Here is a 27,671-nt window from a genome sequence, read left to right on the forward strand (position 1 = left end):
AGTCTGTGGCTGGACTAATAATAAAAATGACACAGGCTGATTAACAGGAGAAAAGGAAACAAATTTTAATTTGTGCTCATGGAGCTCTCATAGAAATAAGGACTTAAGAAATGGCCAAAGCAGGCAGCTACTGTACTTTTTAGACAAAGAAAAAGATAAATTTGTGAGAAATTGACAAGAAAAAGAAACTTCAGTTTTAAGTACTTAATTGTTGAGAAATCTAAACAGAGTTTCAGTTCAATTGCTCAGTTGTGTCCGACTCTGCAACCCCACGGTCTGCGGCATGCCAGGCTTCCCTGTCCATCACCAGCTCCCGGAGCTTCCTCAAACTCATGTCCATCCAGTCGGTGATGCCATCCAACCATCTCATCCTCTGTTGTCCCCTTCTCCTCCTGACTTCAAACTTTCCCAGCATCAGGGTCTTTTCCAATGAGTCAGTTCTTTGCATCCCATGGCCAAATTCAGCTTCAGCATCAGTCCTTCCAGTGAATATTTAGCACTGATTTCTTTTAGGTGGGATAGTAAATTAAAGAAGTAATGAGGTTTGTTTATACAGGCATCACAGCCCAAATTCCCAATCTCTGGCAATAGGGTGTCCTTCTAATTCCAGATATAGCTAGGGCATCTTTCATATGGGAGATTTATTTCCTTCTTTCAGGGAGAGGATGGTCAGAGTTTCCTTCATCAGCTGCTTCTTGCTGCTGCTGCTGCTAAGTCACTTCAGTCGTGTCCTACTCTGTGCGACCCCATAGACGGCAGCCCACCAGGCTCCCCCATCCCTGGGATTCTCCAGGCAAGAATACTGGAGTGGGTTGCTAAGCAACTTCAATTCAAAATAATCAATATGCCACTGTGGCCTAGTGTGGGGAATCCCGCCCTGAACCCAGCATAATAGATATGAAATATAAGATAGACTGGAGGAATTTCAAAGATAGGGAAAGTAATTAAAAATTTATAATTTAAGATTTTATTTAGGTTTGTGGTTGAAGACAAATTTTCCTGTTTTCAATTGTGTTACAATTGTCCCTATAACTTTAACATGAGTATAGGGTTAATTCAGTTCTCTGCAGTGAAATGAATAATACAGGAATTTCTAATTTAAATTGTGACCATTCTAACACATTTCCATTTACTTTTCAAAACTGATTTTTATTCATAAAACATCATATATATCTTCATGTGATTCCTGGGAGTTATTCTCAGGCCTTAACTTCTTACTGACTCCTGCCTTCCTTGTACATAGCTGCCATTCTTACTGCTCCTTTAGGCTGACACAGTTGAATAAAAATTATCATAGTGATGGGATTGGTTCTCTGTGTCTTAAGTAAATATTGGAGAAAGCTACACAGCATAAAATGAAGGTCATGCTAAAAATTTACAAGTGGTACAAAGACAGGAGCTTCCCAAGTAGCTCAGTGGTAAAGAAACCTCCTGCCAATGCAGGAGACACTAGGTTGATACCTTGGTCAGGAAGATCCTCTGGAGGATAAAATGCAACCCATTCCAGTATTCTTGCCTGGAGAATTCCATGGACAGAGGAGCCTGGTAGGCTACGGTCCATGGGGTCACAAAGAGTCGGACATAACTTAGCGACTGAGCATAGCATGGTGCAAAGACAGATGTGAAGACACATGGAATTCTGTGAAGTAACTAGCTAGAATGGTCGAATATTTTTGAACAGCAATGAAATTATTTGTAGTAAAAATGGACTTGCCTATATAGTAAGAAGTTGTTTTAAAGCCAGTTACTTAGTCAAAATATTTTTAGTATTATGAAGTTAGAAATATATAAAAAGTGGAGGAAGAGAAATTAATGATATAGACTATAGATATATTCTATATACATATATACTCTATATATGTATATTCTCTATTCCCATTTAATATTCTTGTCTTAGAAGAAATCTTTCATTTAATGGAAGGTGAAAAATCTAGTTTTAGGTAAATAAAATTAATGCTGATTCAATTACTATTTATGTTGGATATCCATATTTAGAAAACGTTTTATTACTCTGCCTTATTTTTACCATTCATTGCAGGTATAGGAAGCTTAACATTTCAACATAAAATTTTTCATTCAAACATTGATAATTTTTAGCAATATTTTAGCAAATATCCGATTTTTAGCAAGGAGTCTAAATAGTGAGAAAAACTTATGGTGATATTCTCTTATACTGAGGTGAGTTTTTTCCTTTTAAAATTTTGTTTGCATTTTTTGGCTTGTTTTATTTTTCAATATCCAAATTGTTTCTGAGTAGAGACCAAAGCAGACGTACATCATGCTAAAATTTCAAACTATACTTATCTGAGTAATTATGTGTATGTGTATACAATTAATATATTAATATAACATATTATATAATATTATGTACATTTTTTCATTTTATCAGACAGAAAATACATCTGAGTTTTGAGAGAATCTGGTAGACAGTATTAATTTTGTTTCTAGAATATTAATTTGTCTAATAATTAGATACTTATCAAGACTTGGAGAGACCATATGCTTAGTGGCAGAGAGTGTGGATGGAGCCAGAACTCCTGTGTTTGTACCCTGGCTCCACCACATACTATCTGATATGACCTTCAGCCAATTAGCAAAATTCTGTCTCAGTGTTCTGATCTATAACAAAATTCATATGTTGATATGATGGATTATTGTGAGGATTAGGTAAATTAATACTTGTAAATGTTATTATTGAGACATACCAAGTGTTCGATACATATTAGTTACTATTAAATCTCTACTTTTAGTTATCTTGACTGCTTGAACATACAATCTTGCCTGCAGAAGTATCTCATATACATAGTTCAGTTCAGTTCAGTTGTTTAGTTGTGTCCGACTTTTTGAGACCCCATGAACTGCAGCATGCCAGGCCTCCCTGTCCATCACCAACTCCTGGAGTTTACCCAAACTCATGTCCATTGAGTCGGTGATGCCATCTAACCATCTCATCCTCTGTCATTCCCCTTTCCTCCTGCCTTCAATCTTTCCCAACATCAGGGTCTTTTCAAACGAATCAGCTCTTCGCACTAGGTGGCCAAAATATTGGAGCTTAATTTTCAATATCAGTCCTTCCAAAGAACACCCAGGACTGATCTCCTTTAGAATGGACTGGTTGGATCTCCTTGCAGTCTAAGGGACTCTCAAGAGTCTTCTCCAACACCACAGTTCAAAAGTGTCAATTCTTCAGCACTTAGCTTTCTTTATAGTCCAACTCTCTCATCCATACATGACTAACTGGAAAAACCATAGCCTTGATTAGACATATACATAGAGGATTTTTAAAAAATTAAATTTCAAGGAGTTTGGTTGCCTATATATATTCTCTCATGCACCAATCCCCAGCATTCTTTATTGTCTTATAATAGTCTATTGCACCCATCCGTGTAACATAGGAGAAGGAAATGGCAATCCACTTTGGTAGTCTTGCCTGGGAAACCCCACGGACAGCCTGGTGGGCTACAGTCTATGGGGTCACAAAGAGTTGCACACAACTTAGTGATTGAACAACTATGGTGTGAACACATCAGTATTAGCAAGTTGTCCCCTGAGGAATTTAAGTTCAGAACCTTGTGATAAAGAGGGATATGTATCTGTTAACTGTCTTCACAGGCTTTAAATGAGATGCTTAATATGTTTGTTGGCATCAAGTCACTGGATCTGTTTTGACTAGTAGAGATGAATTGTGTCTTCTGTCAATCTGGTCTAATGAAACTTGAACCCAGAGCATGTCAAAGACTGATATTTTTTTAACTGTAAGGTCAAGGATCTTCACTCGCACATGTGCGTGCACAGAGACGTGCACACACAAACACACATATATGAGAGAGATGGACAAACAGATAGGAATCTATACGGGAAGTATGAAAAGGAAGCACAAAGCAAGATGGTAAATGTAAACTTCCAAATACATAAAATTATATTAAAATAACTCAAGGGACTATGTTCTTCAGCTGAAAGACAAAAATCATTAGACAGGACAAATCTCCAAAACCACTATATGCAACTTACAAGACACATGCAAGAAATCTGAGAAAACAAAAGGCTGATACTTAAATAATGGAAAAATGCATATTTTCAAAGTATAAATAAAATATTCTGATGAAGCTATATTAATACAAGAAAACAGACTTTAAAGGGAAAGTTTTAGAGATAGAAAGTTAGTTTACATTGGTAAAGCATTTAGTTTACACTGATAAAGTATTTCGTTTACCAAGAAGAGATAATAATACATATTTGTATGTATCTTATAACATAGGTTGTGAAACTATAAAGAAAAGGTAAGAGCTGATTATCTTAAAAGTCAGGATAATGATTACAGAATTGCAAGGCAGATGACGTGATTAGAAGGAGACTTCAGGAATGATGGTTAATGTTCCACGTTTTAACCTGAGCAGTATTCATACATGTGTTAACGTAAAACTACGAGTGAAAATAGTATACATTCAGGTTGCATACCTTTTTGCACATAGGGAAATTGTTCAGTTATTGAATTAAGATAAGCAGGCTGCATAATAGTATGTATAAAAGTCATCTCATTTTGTTTTATACATTGACATATTTATTTATTTCTAAGCTACCCACTCCAGTATTCTTGAGCTTTTCTTGTGGCTCAGTTGGTAAAGTATCCACCTAAAATACTGGAGACTTGGGTTTTAAAGATTTCCTGGAGAAAGGAAAGGCTACCCACTTCTTTTTACCTTTATGCACATACGGAAATTGTTCAGATACTGAGTTAAGATAAATAGGCTGCATAATAGTATATATAAAAAGTCATCTCATTTCATTTTATACACTGACATATTTATCTATGTCCAGATATAGTTAAAAGATATACATGAAATTTTTATCAACAATTATCTCTGGATGACAGTTTTAGACTTTCTTTGCCTTTCTGTGTTTTCCTAAAAATGTATTGTTTTTGTAATAATCGAAACAAATCAATTTAAAAAAACCTTTCTACCCAGGAATAGGAAAATAGGGTTTCTAGCGAGAAGAGAGGTTGGTATAAGGATGCGTATCAACCTCAAAACTGGAAAATGAATAGCTTTGTGGAATGTGAGACACAGATAGGCAGTGGGAAGGAAATACTTGGAAAGCAGCAGTGTTGAAAAGGACTTTGGAGTGAGTGTGGACAGCAAATTAGGTAGAAGCTTGCAGTAAAATGTGCCAAGAATGAGCGCCGATGCTATTTTCAGCTGCAAAAGCACAGGCCCCATGGCACAAAACAAGGACACGCAGCCTCTTTTTATATATATTTTGGAAAATCTGACTCTAAGGCAACAATTTTATATCAAACTGCTTTTAGCTTAAACTAGGTACAGGGAAGAAAATAGCCACCATGACCTAAAAATGACTATGGCGATATGGAATTCTCCAACAAGATAATTTATCATTCTTGCTTTGTAGAGGGCATAACCTCTGTTAGTGCCAGCCTGAAATCTTATCAAGGGTGATGGTAAAAACATGTATGTTTAATTTTTTTTCTGCAGAATCTCTCTCAAAAGAGACATATCATAATAGCCATGAAAGAAACAAAAACATAGGAAGCTTACATGCCTCAAGACTTCAGCTCACTGGAGAAAGCAAAGTATAGGAATTATAAAGTAGGAGAAAGGAATCCTCACACAAGACCCACCTTTAAAAGGAAATACACTGCCCAGTGTCCAAGGGACATTGGGAACTTGAGAGGTCCAAAATGGCAGGCAGAACATGACGGCAGATGTCCAGATGTCAATTGGAAATCAAATTCAGGTAAGCAAGGTAGACTGCTCCTTAGGTAGGTCTACTGATGGCCAGGAGTTAGAATGGTATAGAGTAGCAGTCAGTGCCCTTAAAGAAGCTTGGTTGGCAAGAATTAAGCAGAGAATTAAGGCAGGCAGATGGACTTGAGGGCAGGATATCAGATCCAACAAGATACTGGGATGCTGTATATCTTGCAAGAGACTAAAAGGCTTGGCAGGACATGTAGAAATCCCTCTGATGGTATAAATAAGAAGGCCTCAATTGAAAGACTACTTATAGAGATACGGGCAAGGTCAATGGGAAACAAAAACAAAAACAACAAAAACAAAGTATGTTGAGCTAACAAGAGACTATCAAGGTCAGGAAGCTGTTACCACTTTTAAATCTAAAGGCATAAAGGAAGGAAATAGCATTTCCAGGGTCCAGGAAGAGCTACAGATACAGAGGAACGGCTGTCTGTCAGAGGCTGCAGCTGCTGCCAGAAAGAGTGCCAATGCGGAGAGGGAGCGAGCAGGGAAGGAAGACCTTGACCTCTTTCTCCTTCTGTCCTACTGTCTCCTGGTGATGCCTCTTATTGGCCAAAGCCAGAGAATAACAGAGGCCAGGTGACACAGTTCGTAGGAATCAGCCTTCCAGAACAAAGATCAGGGAAGAGAAGGGCAGAGAAGAAAATCCGTTGATGATGATGATAAGTGCAAACAAAATTATAGGCACAAGTGCTTTTTGAAGAATCCAAGGTGAAGACCAGTTAGGCATAGTGGAGCAGTATGGTAGATCAGTCCAAAAATAACTTACAAATACTTCCTGTATTGTGCTGCTGTGCTGTGCTCAGCCATGTCTGACTTTGTGTGACCCCCCGAGGACTGTAGCCCACCAGACTCCTTTTTTCATGGGATTCTCCAGGCAAGAATACTGGAGTGGGTTGCCGTTTCTTTCTCCAGGGGATCTTCCTGACCCAGAGATTGAATCTGCATCTCTTGTATCTCTTGCACTGGCAGACAGGTTCTTTACCAGTGCCACCTGCGAAGTCCTTTGTCTTGTGCTAGACCCACTATTAGTTGCTAAGGATAAAAAGCAGTAAATTGATTCTTTCTAATGAAAGCTTTGCAACCTAACGTGAAAGTGATGATAGGCATGTAAACAAGGATAGGCAAGAAAGGAAATCAGTTATTTGGGGGTTTGGAAATCATTAAAAATTCCCATAGAGCAAGAGATACTTAAGCTATGAAAATCAGAACAAAGCAGAGAAAGAAGGGAATCTCTAGAAAAGGAACATCAAGAGACAAGAAGCAGCCTTGTATATGTGGGCATACAGCAGTTTTGTCTTGGTCTGAGCAAAGAATGTGAAGGAAATTGGAATTAGAAGCTGCAAAGAGATGAAGCTCGTGGGTCTCCTTTGGCAGACAAGTCCCCCTTGGCCAGACTCCTATAGAAACACAGCAGTGCTAAGCTGAGTGAGTAGATGGGGTGTTGGTAACCATGTTTGGAGAGGCTGGGGAAATACAGGGATTCACCTAACCTGCTACTCCTTTAAGGTTCTCGTATTTCAGGAGAAGGTGAAGGAAAATGAACAGAATGGGCAAAGGGGTAAACAGACTGAAATAAATAGCACAACAGAAAAGAGACAGTAAAAATAAAATAAAATAAAATACAAATATTAAAAAAATAAAACCAAACAGAAAGTTCACAGCGGGAACAGAGAGAAGGAACTTCAAACACTTAGAAATCATAGAGAGACAGTCCTTCTCTGAGGATTAAACTCATTTCATCAATAATCAAAGGAGAAAGAATGTCTCCTACTCCGAACAGAACCACTATTTACTTACTTCATTTACTATCATAGTCAGCAATATTGAGTCATCTTAGAGAGAAAGCTTATCAACGGTGGTGGCCAACATAGAATGGTAAGGTCTAGCAATGTGAGTTCTGCATACACAGAACTTCCCAGAGGAGAATGACATTGAATCTTGGAGGCACAGGGTGGGTACTTTGGCAGTATTCTTTGTGGGGAACAAGAAGATTCATTAGACATCACTGAGTTTTAATTTATGCTCATCATATAGCCTTCTGAGCAATAGTTTGTCGTTTTAATACATTTTGAGAAAGGGAAGCCTTGCCAGTGTAAATCACTTTTTGAAAAGGTTATCAGAGCAGAGATTCTGGCTAACATATTACCCTTGTCAGCTTAGTTAATGGGATTCTTTCCCTGAGAATCTAGTTTTGCCACTGTGTTTTTATAATGCATTTTCTTGACCCATAAGACAGCCATTCTAACCCTAGAATATAGTAAAATTACAATTAATTCTATCCTTTGGAGTCTCATGGCAGTCCTACTCAGTTCTGGCAACCATACAACCTCACTGCCTCCATCTTTTTGGATTTTCTGCATCTTAAAAATAGCTTGACTTGTCTGCAAGAGAGAAAGGTAAGGTGTTAAGGTTTTCTTAGAGGTTTCTTAGAGGTTAAAAAAAAAAAACACAAAACTTAGAGGTTAAGTTTCTCTAGAGGTTTCCACCTCTAGAAACACTTCAGCAAAAAGACTACAGGCTGTCTGTGGATACAACAGATGATCAAAGTACAGCCACACAGACTATAAAATATACTTAATTCATCTCAAGTTTACTTTCTACCTTCCATTTTATTATGAAGGAGGCACTCTAGGAAGGTAAAGGATGGGCAGTTGTCAAACTATTTTTTAATTCATAAGAATTTTTCCTCAAACTAAGTCTCTATGGAGACTTGAGTTGTAAAAATATCAGAGTAAAGTGTACGTTTGGAAGAAGGAAGAAGTAGCCAGGAGTTCTGCCGGCTTCTTTCCCAGGCCTATTGCGCCATCAGCACATCCTGGGGAGCCCCTGGGGCTGAGTTTGAGAACTGCAAACAGAGTCAAGGAAGCAGATAGGAAAAATCAAATAATAAAAGTTCTGACCTTGGCTCCACACCAGGTTTGAGAAAAGGCCTCACGATTTTATTCCCTCATTTAATGGAAACAACTGCCCCACTTTCCTCTGGGCCAATAAGGAAGCCATTTTCATGATCACGTAGTCAGAGGGATACTTTGAAGGTGCGCTCACACCTGCTCAGTCCCTAAGTCATGTCTGACCCTATGACTGATGGACTGTAGCCTGCCAGGATCCTCTGTCCATTCCATGAGATTTTTCCAGGCAAGAATACGACAGAGGATTGTTATTTCCTTCTCCAGGGGATATTCCCAAGCCAAGGATCGAACCTGCATCTCCTGCATTAGCAGATGGATTCTTTATGGCTGAGCTACCAGGGAAGCCCAAGTGGTGCTTTAGGAGGCAGGAAATGGGAGGTTGGGCTGGAAAGAGGGTTCTTTACCGATTCTTTACCACTGCTCCACACGAGATGCAGAAAACAAAAGAGAAAACATTTAGACATATACTCATGTTTGGAAAGACAGTCTCCTCATTACACAATCATTTCACAGGCTTTGTTTAAAAGCCATGGTTCTAAAATGTTCCAAAGAACATGTGCAATTTCAAACAGCTTTTCATCTATTTCTAAAACATCATCTTTATCTCTGTTGTGGGCTAGTGAAATTACAAGTCTTTTCTTCAATAAATAATTATTGAGCATTTCTTAGTTACAAAACATTGTACCAACTCAGTAAACTATATGAAGTTGCCCTGGTCCTTGACTTTGACAGAGGAAAGGAAGAGGAAGATGACTGAATTACAGAGGGAATTTGTCAATTTGCTGTTAATTACAATCAGTCCTTCCTATATGCATCACAGTTTCACCCCAAATCCACAAGTTAGGTGCCTTTCACTGGTTTCTCTTTGAGTGTGTGTGTGTATTTGTGATTTTGATTGGTTTTAATTCAATGAATTGAGCTATCTAATCTTTTTCTGCCCCCCCCCCCGTTTTTTTTTTTTTTTGCTAAAACAGTTTAACCTACTCTTATGTCCAGTTCTGTCTGATAAAATTATCTTTTTCCTTCATTATTTGGCTTATAAAATTGACCATCATGGTTATACTCTATGCTTTTTATTATGTCATCTGAAACACTATTAGTAAATATTATTAGCTAATAGTTTGCTGATTTATAGTATTAAGTATGATATTTAGTTTAGGATGTTCCACTTAAAATGGGAATAATCACTGGGAATATCACTAGCTGGGACATATTCTTACTCCATTTAGGCCAAGTTAATGTGAAGAAGCAATTGAAAAAGTAGTAGTTTCTACTTTATATTAAATTGAAACTCAGGGTTTGAACCTCTCTAAGGGTATGATGTTGTGAAAGTGCTGCACTCAATATGCCAGCAGATTTGGAAAACTCACCAGTTGGCCACAGGACTGGAAAAGATCAGTTTTCATTCCAATCCCAAAGAAATGCAATGCCAAAGAATGCTCACTACTGCACAATTGCACTCATCTCACATGCTAGTAAACTAATGCTCGAAATTCTCCAAGCCAGGCTTCAGCAATACATGAACCATGAACTTCCAGATGTTCAAGCTGGCTTTAGAAAAGGCAGAGGACCCAGAGATCAAATTGCCAACATCTGCAGGATCATCAAAAAGCAAGAGAGTTCCAGAAAAACATCTATTTCTGCTTTACTGACTATGCCAAAGCCTTTGACTGTGTGGATCACAATAAACTGTGGAAAATTCTGAAAGAGATGGGAATACAGACCACCTGACCTGCCTCTTGAGAAACCTATATGCAGGTCAGGAACCAACAGTTAGAACTGGACATGGAACAACAGACTGGTTCCAAATAGGAAAAGGAGTACGTCAAGGTTGTATATTGTCACCCTGCTTATTTAACTTCTATGCAGAGTACATCATGAGAAACGCTGGGCTGGAAGAAGCACAAGCTGGAATCAAGATTGCTGGGAGAAATATCAATCACCTCAGATATGCAGATGATACCACTCTTATGGCAGAAAGTGAAGAGGAACTAAAAGCCTCTTGATGAAAGTGAAAGAGGAGAGTGAAAAAGTTGGTTTAAAATTCAACATTCAGAAAATGAAGATCATGGCATCTGGTCCCATCATTTCATGGGAAATAGATGGGGAAACAGTGGAAACAGTGTCAGACTTTATTTTTGGGGGCTCCAAAATCACTGCAGATGGTGATTGCAGCCATGAAATTAAAAGACGCTTGCTCCTTGGAAGGAAAGTTATGACCAACCTAGATAGCATATTCAAAAGCAGAGACATTACTTTGCCAACAAAGGTCTGTCTAGTCAAGGCTATGGTTTTCCAGTGGTCATGTATGGATGTGAGAGTTAGACTGTGAAGAAAGCTGAGAGCTGAAGAATTGATACTTTTGAACCATGGTGTTGGAGAAGACTCTTGAGAGTCCCTTGGACTGCAAGGAGATCCAACCAGTCCATTCTAAAGGAGATCAGTCCTGGGTGTTCATTGGAAGGACTGATGCTAAAGCTGAAACTCCAATACTTTGGCCACCTCATGCGAAGAGTTGACTCATTGGAAAAGTCTCTGAGGCTGGGAGGGATTGAGGGCAGGAGTAGAAGGGGATGACAGAGGATGAGAAGGCTAGATGGCATCACCGACTTGATGGACATGAGTCTGAGTAATCTCTGGGAGTTGGTGATGGACAGGGAAACCTGGCGTGCTGCAATTCACGAGGTCACAAAGAGTCAGACACGACTGAGCGACTGAACTGAACTGAAGGGCACACAGTGATATCCATAAGCCAAGGCTTGCTCGAATGGTAGTTTTTTTGTCTTGATCTGGATGAAGGCATCACTTTCTCATTACAGAGGAAACCAACCACAATGACGCACAGATATTTGATGTATACATAAATCACCATGTTCCAGAAAGACAGGTGAAAATCAGTGTACAAGGATTCCTCACTTCTCAGAAACCTAAGGCTGGCCTCTAGGATCTTCACATTAATGCAAGATTTATCTCATTTTTCTCTGCTAATATTCCTTTCTGTTCAATATTGGAATATGAAAAATGCTGACGTGAAAATGAACTGAATCTTGGAAGCAAGCCTCCAGTTTGTAAATGGTTTTTATCTGGATGAGACTTTGTTTTTCCTCAGAAAAGCAATGGCATGGGCTTAGTGCATTTTCACCCTTCACGTTTCAAGGTTTGAATGGCAGTGTTTACCTTGAGGCAGCACTGCAGAAAATCCCAATCTCATTGGCAACTGCAGCTCTCCTGCATCAGGAAAATATTTTTTCTTCGAACATTCTGATATGACAGTCAACTTCAATCAATGAGGATAGTTAAGGTTGCTTGTGATAGATGTGTATTTGAGAAAGGCTTAGATGTCCAAACTAGAGAAGTGGTATGAGTTGACAGAGGAACCGTTCTACCATATCCTGGATAAATTGATGCTTTTTCCTTTCCCTGTCTGCTTAAATATTGAAGCCTGATTCATTATCTGATTTAAGAAGTAAAAAGATAAGGGTACAACATATTAGAAAGCATGAGGCTTATTTACAAATTTTTCCATTTAAAAAATCTAAACTAGCGTGTCAGTTACCCTTGAGATAAACACGATCACCAAAATGGGACCATATTCTCCTTACCATGGGTAAAATTGTTACATAACAGTACTCTTCCTCATTCCTAAACTCCAGCTACCACTGGAAGAAGCTCATTAGCAGTAAAAAGTGCAATAGATGGAGGCGGATTCCAAAGAACATAAGAATCTTAAGGAGTTGGGACGTAATTATTAGCAATGTTGGACAGTGCTACACAATGCAAAGTACATATTCAATGCTATCTCAAATGCTTGGCATAAAATTCAGCTTTCTACTTGTTATGCCAAGATCGGTTCCCTTCCCACCTCCTTCAAAATATCTACAAATACCAGGTATTTGGATAACATCTTAACTTATTAAAAACTTTTGTCCCAAGAGGTCCATTTCACAGCTACAAAAAGAACAGAGATCAATATAATGAAATGAAAAGTGAGGAAATAACGAAAATAGGGACATTAAGATAAACAACCAAAGTTAAGCTTCTCCTTGCAAAAGCCACCAATAAGTCAGCATTTGTAAAAGGCATTCTATGGGCACTTTGAGTAGACCCTTGAAAAGATGCCAAAGAGACCCACTTTCGACCCCCAACAAGCCAAAAATCTAGATGAGAATACATATAGCCTAAATGTTAAATGAATGATTCATTGAGTAAAGAGTAAAGGTGGAAAAGACGTCAAGCACCAATGGGTCCAACTCCCTCATCTCATGAAAGAGAAAACACAGCCCCAGAAGTCACCTGAACTGAGAGGCACCTGACTGGACCCCAGGTCTCCAAGCTTCTAAACATAGAGACAGTTCCACATCATTGGCCAACGTTTTTCCAAAGGGGATAATTATGCATCACCAAGAGCGGGATGGCTGCAACAGACATGGCTAAAAAAGAGCTCCAATGAGAGAGCTTCTAGCAATGGGGTTGTTGTGGGAAGGCCTTTGATGAGTTTAATGACCATGAGTAAATTAGGTCCTGGGGCAAAACCAGCTTATTGAGAAACACTTCAAAAACCGTGATACAATTGTTAAAAAAACTTTAGCCAACCATCAAGCCTTAGAATGCTCATTATGTGTTAAACATTGTACTGGTTCAAACTGAGGAAAATAAAAGTGCCCAAGAAGTAACACATTATGTCCCTGGCAATACCTTCTGCTTCCTACATCCAGATCCTATCTCCAGAAGAATCAAGAAGAGCAGCTACCTGTGCTTTTGATGAGTTTTCCCAATTGCCTCCTCATTAATCACCTATCACCATGTAGGCTTAAGACATTAGTCCAAAGCAGTATTTAGACAGTGTTTTTTCCAAAAATTTTGACTGTGACCCAAATTAGGAAATACATTTTATATATCTAGTATACACATGTATATTAAGCTATAGCAGAAATAGGATGCAGTAATACACTATTATGTGCAACATCTTTTGATCTTTCCCATACCTTTCTACTCTCTTTTTTTCTCATAAGTTAAATATAAATGTGGATCATGATGTGTTAAATTAGTTTAATGACTCTAATAGATCATAGGACTTCTCAGGTGGCACAGTGGTAAAGAATCTGCCTGACAATGCAAGAGTTGCAGAAGATGGGGGTTCAATGCCTGGGTTGGGAAGAGCCCCTGGAGGAGGAAATGGCAACCTACAAAAGTATTCTTGCCTGGAAAATTCCATGTACAGAAAGCCTAATGGGCTACAGTCTGTGAAGTCACAAAGAGTCCAGCATGCACTCAATGGATCATAACCTATTTGAGAAATGCTAAGAGATCATCCATTCATTAATTCCCCATATATTTACTGAGGGCCTACCCAAGACCAGCACTATTTGAAGTATTTGGAAAACAGGAGTAAAGGGAACAATGGAAATTTACATCCTTTGGGAGCTTACATTCTATTGCAGGGAGAACAAGTTAAAATATAAAATATACTGTATGTTAGATAATGATGAACTTTAAGGAGAAAATTGGAACAGAAGGGGAGATAGGAAGTACTTTTGAGGCACTTGTGGTTTTCAATAGCACGGCCAGGAAAGTTCCCACTAGAAAGGTGACATTTGTATAAAGACCTGCAGGAGGTAAGGAAACATCTAAGGAGGAGCCTTCCAGGGGTAGAGGAGAGAGAGACAGGCTGGACCTGAGGTCAGAGGGGTAGCAGATGCTGGATTTGTTGAGCCTTGGAGATCCCAGAATACCCAAGTCTGTTAAATTTGGACCTTTGAACATCTAATGTCTTTAATCTAACATTTGTCTTCCAATCCCAAATGATCAAATCATAGCCATTTTCATTAGTAATAATCTCATCTCAAAACCTCTGTAGCAAGCAGCTCTAGAATCCACCTCTATCTCTCACTCACATCATGACTGTGCGGCGACTGCATTTTCCAAAGATGGCCACAACTGTAGCTCCCAAGCCACACGCTGTTCTGGAATGAAACTCTGCCACTCTCTCAGTTTTCTGCCACTGTCTCAGTAAGTGGAGACAGTGCCCTCCTCTGGGATCTGGACTAATACTCAGGCAGTAGAATAGGACTGATACGATGCTATATGACTCCTACGTCTAGGCCAGCCCTAGGACTTTTATCTCAGTCTCGTGAAATACTTTTACTTGGAGCCCTGAACTACCATATAAGAAGTCTGACTACCCTGGGAACACCCTGCTGGAGAGTTCACATTTGGATGCTATGTTCAACAATCCCAACTGAGATTCTCCTTCAAAATTCCCAGACTAGCCCTGTGAGCAAAGAAGTCATATTGAAAACTGTTGTTCTAGCCTCAGCTATTCCAGATCTCAGATATTCAAATTACTTTCAGCTAAGGCTCTAGACATTTTAGAGGTGGGAGGAACTCATCTCATTGAACCATTTGCAAATTACTGACCCACGGACTCCATGAGCATAATACAATGGTGGTTGTTTTCTACTGCCCAGTTTTATGGTTTTTACATGGGTTCATGCTAAGTCGCTTCAGTCGTGTCTGGACTCTTTGTGACCCCATGGGCTGTAGCCGGCCAGGCTCCTCTGTCCATGGGGATTCTCCAGGCAAGAATACTGGAGTGGGTAGCCATGCCCTCTTCCAGGGAATCTTTCCGACTCAGGGATCAAACCTGTGTCTCTTACGTCTCCTTCATTGGCAGGCAGGTTCTTTATCTCTAGTGTCACCTGGGAAGTCCCTTTGTGGCGTTTACTATGTAGCAATAGATAACCAGAACAGACTCCAACCTAAGGTGGTTATCTGACCCTGCAAAGAGTCATACTACTTTGATGCTACCAGTGTTTTGCCGTGATGCTGAGGCAGAGTAAATCCTCATTACCTTTATTGTTTGGCTTGGTTTATGTAGAAGAGACATTTGATGCTCATAAAATAATCCATTTACTCTCCTACATTTTCTCTTCTCCCTCGCAGTCAGCTTATGGCCATATGACTAGTTCTGAACCAACAGAATGTGATAAGAAGTAATTAAAACACTTCAGTGACATGGTAGTTCTAAGTAGGTGTGATTTCTCTAATTATTCTCTCTTGTGTATTCTCTCTTGTGCTGGAGCACAAACTCTGAGAAGATGTTGACTTCCCTGAATTTCTGTTGGAAAAGAGTGCCCAAAGAGAGCTTCCAGATCCCCACCAAACTGTGATATGAGCAAGAAATTGATCTTTGTTCTGTTAAGCTAAGTGGATTCAACACATCTTTTGTTATTGCAACATGGTCTAGCTGACCTAACTATTACAATTTTCATGATCTGTCATTATAGTCATTCCTTTGCATACACTATAAACCCCCTGTTTCTCCCCCCCCCCCCCAACCCGGGAGTTTCTATCCAATTGAATTCAACTCAATGCCTACTCAACTCCTCCCAAAAGCAGCGATATATGGTTGGAGGAGGGTACTGACTCAGCAATCTCTCTGACTGATTTCTTTTTTAAAATTCATGAACAGTAATTTCAAGGGGGCCCTTGTGCTTCTTAGTTTGTTCCCCTAAATTTTCCTCTTTAATTCATTCTCCAGTTTTCTGAAGTGACACTTCAAAATGCCTTTACTTTCTTCACATTAACGCCTCCTTCCCCAAATTTATTCTCAGCTGATGACTTGCTTCCTCTTTTACTGACAAAGTTGAAGCCACAGAAGAGGATTTCCACCCCTGCATGTACCAATCTGTCTGGATCTGTCCATATATTTTACCTTCCCTTTTCTTAACTGTAGATGAGCTCTAGTTGTACTCTGAATCTCATCCTATCTCTTCTGCTCAATGATATTGCTTCTGCAATCTCTTCTTCTCTCTGCTTTACTATAAAGCTGTTTCTACTGCAGGTCAACAGCACATAATCATTACTTCCCTTTAGGGAAAAATCCCTTGGAAGAATTAGCTTTACTCACTGTCTTCACTTTCTTTCTTCCCAGCTCTGCTGAATCTCTTTAAATTACCCTGAGCTCTCCTCTAAAGCAACTCTTGTCGAAGTCACCAATGACCTTCAAGTTCCTAAATCAAATGACCGGTTCTCACTAGACACAATTTCATAACAGCTATTGGAACAGTTGATCTCTTGCTCCTTCACGAAACATCTTCTTGACTTGCCCGCTAGAAGTCTATTCTCTCTTGATTCTCTTTGTATCTCACTTGATAGACTAATCCTTTTTAGTGCTCTTTTCTGAATCATCTTCATCTGCCCAGTCTGCAAGCATTGGAAGACTCCCGGGCTTGATTCTTAGACTTCTTTTATTTTTCATCAATATTTATCCTTCCAACTGATCTTATCAGATTCAATGGCTTTTGTTATTAGCTATTTCATGATGAATCCAAAATTTATATTTTCAGCTCCAGCTGAATAGATTTTACTTCTGAACCTGATCTATATATTGTCTTATATAGGCAGCTCCACATTTTCCTACCTGGATAATTAATAGCCATCCAACTTAGCAGATAGAAAGCTAAACTCTTGTATTTTCCCCCACAATGTATTCCTCCCACGATCCCCCTATGGCAGTAAATGACAACTGCTTTCACTTAGCTATTCAGTCCGCAAAGCTTGGGGTCATCTGTGACTCCTCTTTCTCTTACATACCATGTCCAGTCCTTCAGCAAATCCTGTCGATTCTATTTACCAGTTTCTATCCTGAGTCTAATCCCTTCTTACCACTGTCACTGCTCCCGTGCTATTTCAAGCCACCATTGAAGTCTTCATAGCCATGAAGACTTCGCAATAACCTCTTTCCTAGGTATGAGGTATAACCCATAACCGTTCTTGTTCCATTGAGACTCATTTCCATACAATGTAAGTCAGATCACACTCTCATCTCAAAATGCTTCAGATAGCTTAGCATCTTAAGTATTAAGTTCTCAGTGCCCTATATGACATGGCTCTGTGCTAACTTGCATGAAACTCAGGCAGGTACCCACTCTGCTCCAGCCACACGCCCTTTCATGCTTTTCCTTAACTTCACCAAGGAAGGTCTATTTCAAAGCCTTTGCATGGATAGTTTTCTTTGTTAGAGACATTCTTTTCTCAGTATATGGCTCCTACGTCCTTTTATTTAGCTTTCTGTTTCAATTTCACTTGTTTAAAAAGGCTTTTCTCTGCCCACTTATGCTCTTTATCTCTTATCCTGTTTTATGACATAAAGTAACATAAGTACTTTATGTTACTTATCAATAATATAACAGTTTATAATTATTTGTTTACTGCCCCACATCTTGCCTTAGTAGGCCTAGAATGTAGGATCCATTTGGGTGACAACTTGATCAGATCTGTTCAATACCTTTTACTCTAGGACATGATAGGTGCTCAACAAATATTTGAATAAATTAATAGCTAAATGAATATGGAGCTCAGTTTTGAATAATGAATGAGAAAGTCTTCTATCTGAAAACCCTGGGTTCACCTGAAAAAAAAATCACAAGTCATCTGCACATGTCCAGTAGAATCAAACTGACTAAAGTTAAGACTGCTGGCATATAAAACAAACTCAGGATGGACAGCAAAAATAATAGTGAACCAAGGCTCTTAATGTCCCTGGCAGTGATCCACAGGAGATCAGCAAGAGATACAGCAGGAGCCAGCTTGGCGTCTGTGTGTGATATTAGCCCATATTTCTCCTTCCTGAAAGAGGAAACCCATCCACATAAAGCAAATGAGGTGAAAAAAAAGCTGACAATGAGTTATAAATTAAATTAGTGGCATTCTCATTGGTTTATGCTTGTGCAGAGAAAGGACATTAGGCTGGAGCTAAAAGGGGTCATTTTAGGCATTTTTAAAGAAATTAAGTCTAGATTTCTCTCTCTGAAATCTTTTCTAGAAAGAATACACATGCTTATTTTTAACTTCTTTCTAAGCCTAAATCTTGAATGTACAACTTGACAAACATACCTTTACTTACAGGGCACATGTAAGCTGCTTCAGTTGAGTCTGACTTTTTTCAGTCCAATGGACTGTCGCCCCTCAGGCTCCACTGCCCATGGGATTCTCCAGGCAAGAATACTGGAGTGGGTTGCCATGCCTTCCTCCAGGGGATCTTCCCCACCCAGGGATAGAACCCACATCTCTTATGTCTCCTGCATTGGGAGGCAGGTTCTTTATCACTAGCACCACCGGGGAAGCCCTACTAATACGGACATCAGGGCAAAATATGAACATTGGTACAGGCTTAAAAAAATACAGGATACAGAAATATTGTACACACACTTCTGAAATGACACTGGGGGCATTGAGTGGATGGATAGTCAGAAAAAAGAACACGAAGATGAAACATAAAAGGAATACAGGCAGTCAAAAATAAAATGGTTGAAGAGTAGAACACCTCAGTGACATACTCAGCTTCAGGGATAAGTTCTAATGAGGATGAATGGCTTGAATCCTGGAGCATAAAGGAGCGAATATTCACTACCTTAAAGAAATCCATGAAGGAACACAGAAATAGAGGCTTATAAAAAGAGTTGGGCCTCTTTCCCTTATTTTCAACTGACATTGGACTGTGCAGTTTTGACACCATGTAAACTAATTCATCAAAGGACTACTTTTAAACAATGCTGTGTGTACCACCAGGAGGTATATATCCGCCAGACTCAGCTTATGGATGCTTGACATCACATACATCTCACCACTGTCACCGAGATGTGCTTTGTGGATCTGAGGCTCTGCATGCAAGGCTGTGATTTTTCTGTTCTAAAGTTCCCCTTCCATCTCTCTCTCTCTCTTCCACACACACACATACATACACACACACGCAAGTCAACAAAGTAGAATGGAAATAAGAAGTCTGAGGATAATACATACCTTCAAGGTTTTTACAAAAGAATGACAAAATTCTAACTTCAATTGAGAAATGAAACGAATAATATTATAGGATCTTGAACATTTTGACTGAAGAGTCCAAATACTTCATCTCATAGATGAAGAACTGGGACAAAGGGACTATACATAATTTGCTCAACAAAACATACAAAGTTAGTGGAAAAGCTGAGATGGAAAGCCAGATGTCTGAGCTCTGTGGCATGTCCTTTTCATTTCACTAGATCTCCATCTTGGTATCTTTACTATTAATATTAGGATCATTTTACAAGCAAAACAAAGCACAACAAAACCAACACTCCCTTGATGGAGTAAAATCTTCAATAATAAGTATATGTTTACAGGTCTGTTGGTGCCATGTTTTCAGAAGAAAGCAGAAAATTTCCTTTAAGAATATTTTAAGAACTTGAATTGCAGAAATACTGAAGAGTAACCATTCACCGGGCTTCTGGAGTCTGTACAAATCCAGTCCAGGGCTGATTTGTGGTTATAAAGATGACTGAGAGAGAAGAAAATGTGAAAGGTGTGGGTTTTAGGTTTTGAACATTTTCCTCACTGTGGCTTTCAGTGTTCTTATTCTTTCTTTAAGGAATGAAAACATCACTCTGATTTATCTGAGCGTAGGATACAACTCAGCACCACTAAAGACAATTTTTCTCCTTATTTGTAAAAGCTATGTAATTGCATACTTTATAGAATGTTCCTAATAAGTATTTCCACTACCTAATTATATTGCTACCAGTTTTAGAAAAAGCCTTCTCAGCTCTAAGGTGTCTAATTTGTCCATCTTGAATGATCCATGTTTCATTTGTGAATCATGCTGCATGATTTATAAGAATCTTGTATTTAGTTAAAATACTGAGCTCCCAAACATAACAAGTATAAATGGTTCAAATCTAGACCTATGCTTGTCACTGGTGGAAAAAAATTTCATATATTCCTTCAGGAAATAGAAAAACTTTTTTTGTTAACAAGATGAACACGCATTTAAAGATGATACACAGAATGCAAGAAAAACTCAATTTCTTGAATCCAGGGACTATTTCCTAGTCATCATTGAACACACTGCACTTAACACCCCTGGTTAAAAAGTAACACAATAAATCTTACTGAGTCTCTACTCTGCTACTCTGTACTAATACCTTTAGGATATTCTACTATGTTCAGAAAACAATTCTTTGACTTATTTTTTATCCTCATTACTTTATTCAATCATTACCCTCATTTTTAAACTGATAATCAAAGCTTTATTATTATTATAATGATTGTTGTTATTATTATTCAGTTTTAAGTAGGAATTCTATTGTACCACGGTGGTCAAATTGGTACTGACTTTTTGTTTATCCTCTTCTTATACAAGAGGAAACTGAGAAGGGGATGAGCTAACAGTGCTGCAGTGAAGATGTGTTTCTAGATAAATCCATTTTGCAGGGCTGTTTTCAAAAATGTTTGTTTCAGTCAATATGAAAAGAGTCCAGATCACCTTGAAGACTTTAACCACATGCCTATATCTTTGTTACTTAATAATGGAACTATAATTTATGGCTGATATTAAGTCAGGGAGTGCAAAGCAATTATCTTATAGCTGAAAACTCTCCTGTGAATATCAGTTCACCATCTAGAGACCATTTTCACAGCTTATCCTTCACTTTATGTAGGGAATTGTATCACAAGGGACAGAACTCTTCAGCAGTACCACAATATCACCATTATCATCTCTATTCTGATAAGCTCCATCAATCTTGTTGATGAAATGTCACTCACTTTTCTTCCCAGACTTGATATTCTCTTTGCAAGAAACACACACACACACACACACACACACACACACACACACACATTCCACTTTCTACACTGTTTATGTTTGTCTGGGGAAAACACATAAGAAGGAATAACCTTGACTGAGGATATTCATGAACTGTTTTCACCAAGATATCAAATAATTAGAAGACTCATCTTTAAGTGGGCTTCCCAAATGGTGCTAGTTGTAAATAATCTGCCTGCCAAAGCAGGAGACTTAAGAGACATGGGTTTGATCCCTGGATTGGGAAGATCCCCTAGAGGAGGGCATGTCAACACACTCCAATATTCTGGCCTGGAGAATCCCATGGGCAATCCCAGACTCCTGGCAGGCTACAGTCCATGGCTTCATAAAGGGTCAGACACAACTGAAGTGACTTAGCACAACACACACATCTTTAAGTGGTTGCAGGAAATTTTAAGCAGAGGTGGGGAAGTGGAGTATATTTTTGCAAAATATTTGAAATGAATTAATAGACAAAACTTCATGAAGAAGTTCTTTGAAATTAGAATTTATCAGTGGCTCTCAGAATTTTCATCCCATGATATCCACTCTTGACCACCATTAATCTGAGGATTCAAGACAAGTATGAACCATAAAGTTTTGTGTGAAGCAGAATTTAGATCTCTTTAAATTTGTACCCCATGATCTTCATCCTATGATCTTTGAAGAAGTTGAGCAGAGAATTCCAGTAGTGTGTACTTAAAAAAAAAAAAAAAGAAAGAACAGCATTAAAGTCCCTAGTGTAAATGGGAAGATGGCTTGGTCAGCCTACAGTTGACTGAAAAAGGACTAAGGGAAAACAGACAGACACCACCCTGAGTAAAATTTCACATCATCACACAGACACACCGATGCAAAATTAAAATAGATTTCCACCTGAGAATTCAAGAAATGTTCTACCTTGCCCCACACTGTAAGAAGCCGATTACCACAAGGATGGATAGTTACCCATGGCGAAGAACGGGATTCCCAGCAGGGTGGAATTGTACTTTCCATCTGTGATGAAGAAGATCCCAGCTGCAGTAATGATGGAGATGCACACGGTGAGCACCCCCAGGAGGCCCAGGAAGGGCTTGCCACGCAAACAGTCCTTCATGGAGCTGGAGAGGGTGGCTGTGGTCAGGATCAGCATGAGGCTCACTAGGACCTTGCTCCTGGCCAGGATGCTGGTCTTATGAAAGTCTCTCCAGAGGCTAAAGGATGCTAACGAGTAGAGCTGGAGGTCCTGGTGCTCCTCCTGGAGCTTCTGCATAAGTTTACAGAACTCATTCTCCCACTTCTCCCCTATGAGGTCTTGAGTGGCAGAGCCATAGGTCTGGAGGTAGTAGGTGATTTGAATGGCTCTGGCTGACTTGACCCGCTGGTCCTTGCTGTTTGGCACTTCCACTACCCCGCCCAGCTGGTGTCCAATAAAACTGTTTCTCCCATCCTTGAAAACAGAAAAAGGGGAGACTGAAGTTACCAGGGGGATGCAAATTCCAGAGAACAGATTCTTACTCTAAGTGAAGGGGCACAAAAGGCAGAGGTAGGCTCTAGCAGTTGAGGAACTGATGTGGGTGGAGTAGAATGTGATGAGTTTATATTTAACCTTTTGGAGCTCCATGAGATACCATGCAAGATGACTGGGATTAGAAAGAATGCAGAGTATCAGGAAGTTATACAAGACTCGCCACATGCATAGGAAAATGTACATACAGATTATGTTGATCTCACCCATAACCTCATTCTTACCGTTTCCTTTTGGAATAATCAATCATAACTCCTTTATGCATGATCAAGTTTAATTATTCACTTTTGTGAATAATTAAAAAGTGAAGCATGGCATGAAGTTAACAATCTTTAAAAAATTATAATAATAATGTATTTTAAAAATATATACTAAACTTTCTAAGGCTAACACACACACCTACATCAATACACACACCTCCATTAACACACACACACACATACACTAACACACCCAAGCATTACAAACATCCCTCCTTGTTTATACTTTGGGAGTTCACCTGTGTATTGTAGAACAAGTAGAAGAAAATATTGCTTTTAAACAAATAATTTAATAGCATTGAAATGTTTACTAAATATAATGTGAGCACTTGTTCTCTCATTACAACCCAATCCACTGGTTGTAGGTTGACCAGAAAACACAGTGGACAGACCCTCCAAATGAGATGGATAAGACTTCAGGTGGGGTTGTCAAAAGTCATTTCAATTTCAGGATTTTACATGAAGTAGAGTGGACAAAATCAAAAGAGTGAAGTGAAAGTCGCTCAGTTGTGTCCGACCTATACAGCCCATGGAATTCTCTAGGCCAGAATACTGGAGTGAGTAGCCTTTCCTTTCTCCAGGGGATCTTCCCAACCCAAGGATTAAACCCAGGTCTCCCACATTACAGGCAGATTCTTTACTAGCTGAGACACAAGGGAAGCCCACCAAAAGAATAGAGAATTCAAAAGGTGGACACCGAGTTGCTTAACCAGATTCATAGCAGTTAATTCTCAACCAGTGTGCTGTACATTCAGAAAGAAATCCCAGACAGCCAGCATCAAATTTTAATTAATTTTGCCACAACTGTCATGTACTGTAATGGCTGTGGTTTTTAGATGGATTATCGAACCCAGTGGCAGGTTGCAGGATGGATTCTGATTCTGAAAATGTGTATCAGGTCCTGGAGGAGACACAGGTACAAAGGTGAATTTATGTCATGAATAGATTGTGCACTTGCTACATCAGGCAAGACGTTTATCTTGTGAAGATATAAGGGTGGAGAGTCAGAACGGGAAACAGAAAGGTAGCAGATAAGGGCCCCAAATCCAACTCTGTGGTCACCACTACTATCTTCACAGGGCTGTGAGGCGCTGTGTACTCAAGGGACGTTATTGTGGACTCATTAGATCAGATACTTATATCTGAAGTATTTGTTTTTGTACCAAAGCAGCCCTAGAACTTGAGAATGTGTGGAAACACAAAAAACTTGAGAAATTTACAGAGAGTACAAATATTATTATGCAGGTCAAGAAGCAACAGTTAGAACCTGACATGGAACAATGGACTGGTTCAAAATTGGGAAAGAGCACATCAAGGCTGTGTATTGTCACCCTGCTTATTTATCTTATATGCAGAGTACATCATGCAAAATGCTGGGTTGGATGGAATCAAGATTGCTGAGAGAAATATCAATAACCTCAGATATGCAGATGATACTACCCTAATAGCAGAAAGTGAAGAGGAACTAAAGAGACTCTTGATGAAGGTGAAAGAGGAGAGTGAAAAAATTAGCTTAAAACTCAACATTCAAAAAACTAAGATCATGGCATTTGGTCCCATCACCTCAAGGGAAATAGATAGAGAAACAATGGAAACAGTGACAGACTTTATTTAAGTGGGTTCCAAAATGACTGTGGATGGTGGCTGTAGCCACGAAATTAAAAGGCACTTGCTCCTTGGAAGAAAAGCCATGACAAACCTAGACAGCATATTAAAAAGCAGAGACATCACTTTGCCAACAGTCAAAGCTGTGGTTTTTCTTGTAGTCATATAAGGATGTGAGCGTTGGACCATAAAGAAGGCTGAATGCCAGAGAATTGATGTTTCTGAACTGTGGTCCTGGAGAAGACTCTTGAGAGTCCTTTGGACTGCAAAGAGATCAAATCAGTCAATCCTAAAGGAAACCAACCCTGAGTATTCATTAGAAGGACTGATGCTGAAGCTGAAGTTCCAATATTTTGGCCATGTGATACGAAGAGCCAATTCATTGGAAAAGACCCTGATGGTGGGAAAGACTGAGGGCAGGAGGAGAAGAGAGCAACAGAAGATGAGATGGTTGGATGACATCATGGACTCAATGGACATGAATTTGAGCAAACTCCAGGAGGCAGTGAAGGATGGGGAAGCCTGGTGTGCTGCAGTCCATGGGGCTGCAAAGAGTTGGACACAACTGAGACAGAACAACAATAACAAATTTTATTAGTAAAGACCATCAAGAATTGCAAGAAAAATTTAATAGTCACTCCATATACCCATTTCCTCCCAGCATGTTAAATAAAAACAGTCTATTTTTCTGCTAACAGTCTCTATTTCTGCTTTGCAAATAAGATCACCTATACCATTTTTCTAGATTCCACATATATACACTAATATACAATATTTGTTTTTCTTAGTCTGACTTACTTCACTACAATATATGGATACCAAGGGGGATGGGTATAGAAGGAATTGAGAGATTTGGATTGACATATATACACTATTGATATCTATTGATAAAATAGATAGCTAACGAAAGAATACTGTATAGCACAGGGAACTTTACTTAATGAACAGTAGTCACCTGAATGGGAAGGAAGTTCAAAATGAAGTGGATATATGTATATGTATGGCTGATTCATTGTGCTGTACAGTAGAAACTAACTCTTCGCAAGAGGTGGCTGGGAGGGATCGGGGGCATGAGAAGGGGATGACAGAGGATGAGATGGCTGGATGGCATCAATGACTCAGTGGACCTGAGTTTGAGTGAACTCCAGGAGTTGGTGATGGACAGGGAAGCCTGGCGTGCTGTGATTCATGGGGTCGCAAAGAGTCAGACATGACTCAGCGACTGAACTGAACTAACACAACATTGTAAAGCATCTATACTCTGATAAAAATTAATAAAAAACAATTTTTCTATTTAACTAAACCTAACTCTAAATGAACAATATATTTCTAAATAGAGTTGTGAGAATATTTCCCCTTCATTTGGCATTATTTCCCACTCTCTATGGCATCTCTGTAATTTCCCCATCTTTTTTCATGTTAAAAGCCAAACTGAAATTCTGGCTGTAGGTTCCCAACGCTCTGCCTTTAGTAAACTCTCTGGAGTCCCCCAGTGAGCTGCAGGTGGAAAGGTGAGGTGGCATTGAGGGAGGAAGTGGGAAATCCTGCCCTGGTACTGAGAGGTTTTCAAGGATGGCTTTTGTTCTTTCGGTACAGGTCAATTTGCTCCTCTTTTAGGCTTGTTTATTTTCACTTTAAGCTTGGTATATGTTTTAGCTCCACCCTTGTTTCCACTTCTTTGAAATCCCATCTGCGATGTTGACTTGTGCTTCAAATTATTTGAAAAAAAAGTATTTTAAAGGCTTTATTTATTCACTTAAGAAAGTGCAGTTCTGTCTTTACTCATTTCTGTCATCAAAAAGATTTCTGAGGGATTGTTAGCAGCAGAACAAAGATTTATGTCTCCCTCAGGCCTCATTTGGAGATTATTCTGGATCAAAGAGGGTGCTGATAATGTGTCTGGACAAAAGTCAAAATTTTGAAGAAGGCAAAATACAGATTTTTAAATAGATGGTCTATACTGGGTTTGGCTAGCTGTTAACTGCTTCTTTTAAAATTGTCTAATATTCATTTTTTACAAAAATGACTTTATACAAGATATGCTTTCATCTCATTATATGTAAATGAATGTAACAAATTGAATGCCTTTCTCTCTCTTAACCTGCTCTACTTCACACACTAGGATAAAATAAACAGTCTTTGGACATCCTTGAATCAAAAGCTCTATTGAATGAACATCTTGTACAAACCATTGGCCCAATCAAATCTACTCAATACAGTCCAGAAATAGACTTCTGCACATTATTTGTAAGAGAGAATTCTACTCTTTTATGGTAGAAGATTCAATTCATTTCCCAACACATGAGTGCTTCTATGTAAGAGAATCAAAGAATGAATATAATAATCATTCTCTGGGTAGAAATTCCCTGGGTTTGTAAGGAGTCAGGTTGGATTCATGGAGGGAACATTTAATCATGCGACCTGGGCTGTCATGTGCATCTCTTAATAACTGGATAAGAAACCCTTGGCTGGTTCATTTCCCCTTCTAAGTTTCAGTTTTCTCATCTATAAAAAGAATGATATGAGTAAAAATGTTTACATAATACTGAAGAATTTTTTCAGCTCTATCATGAATTGAACTAATATCATTAAGTGAAAGTGAAAGCAGTGAGTATCAGTCGCTCAGTCATGTCTGACTCTTTGCGACCCCATGGACAGTAGCTTGCCAGGCTCCTCTGTCCATGGAAATTTCCAGGCAAGAATACTGGGGTGGGTTGCCATTCAGGGGATCTTTCTGACCCAAGAATAGAACCTGGGTCTCCTGAATTGCAGGCAGATTCTTTATTCAGGTCTCTAACCCATATCCTTGGGTCCACTTCTGCTCTCTCTCAATGTCTACTTCACATGGATGCCAGAGCCTGCTTGGACAGTTCTAAATAAGCTCACATCATTTATGCACCTAAAGCCTTCTACTGGCTTTCACTTGCACTAGGGATAAAATAAGAACCGCTTGCTAGGTCTGCCAGGCACTGCATGGCTTGCTGCTGGCCAAGC

The 27,671-nt window shown here is 39.1% G+C and overlaps 1 protein-coding gene across 2 annotated transcripts in view; it reads right to left on the bottom strand.

Moving 5' to 3' along the window:
• PTCHD4 (patched domain containing 4) overlaps positions 1-27,671 on the bottom strand; it is a 219,639-nt gene that overhangs the window by 140,256 nt on the left and 51,712 nt on the right. For both annotated transcript variants that reach the window (XM_060403688.1, XM_004018873.6), the window contains one exon: positions 22,254-22,734. In XM_060403688.1, coding sequence (XP_060259671.1) covers positions 22,254-22,734 — 481 coding nt within the window. The remainder of the gene's footprint in view (positions 1-22,253; positions 22,735-27,671) is intronic.

This window comes from Ovis aries, chromosome 20 (genome assembly GCF_016772045.2).
Source record: "Ovis aries strain OAR_USU_Benz2616 breed Rambouillet chromosome 20, ARS-UI_Ramb_v3.0, whole genome shotgun sequence".
In the NCBI taxonomy this organism is placed as follows: Eukaryota; Metazoa; Chordata; class Mammalia; order Artiodactyla; family Bovidae; genus Ovis; species Ovis aries.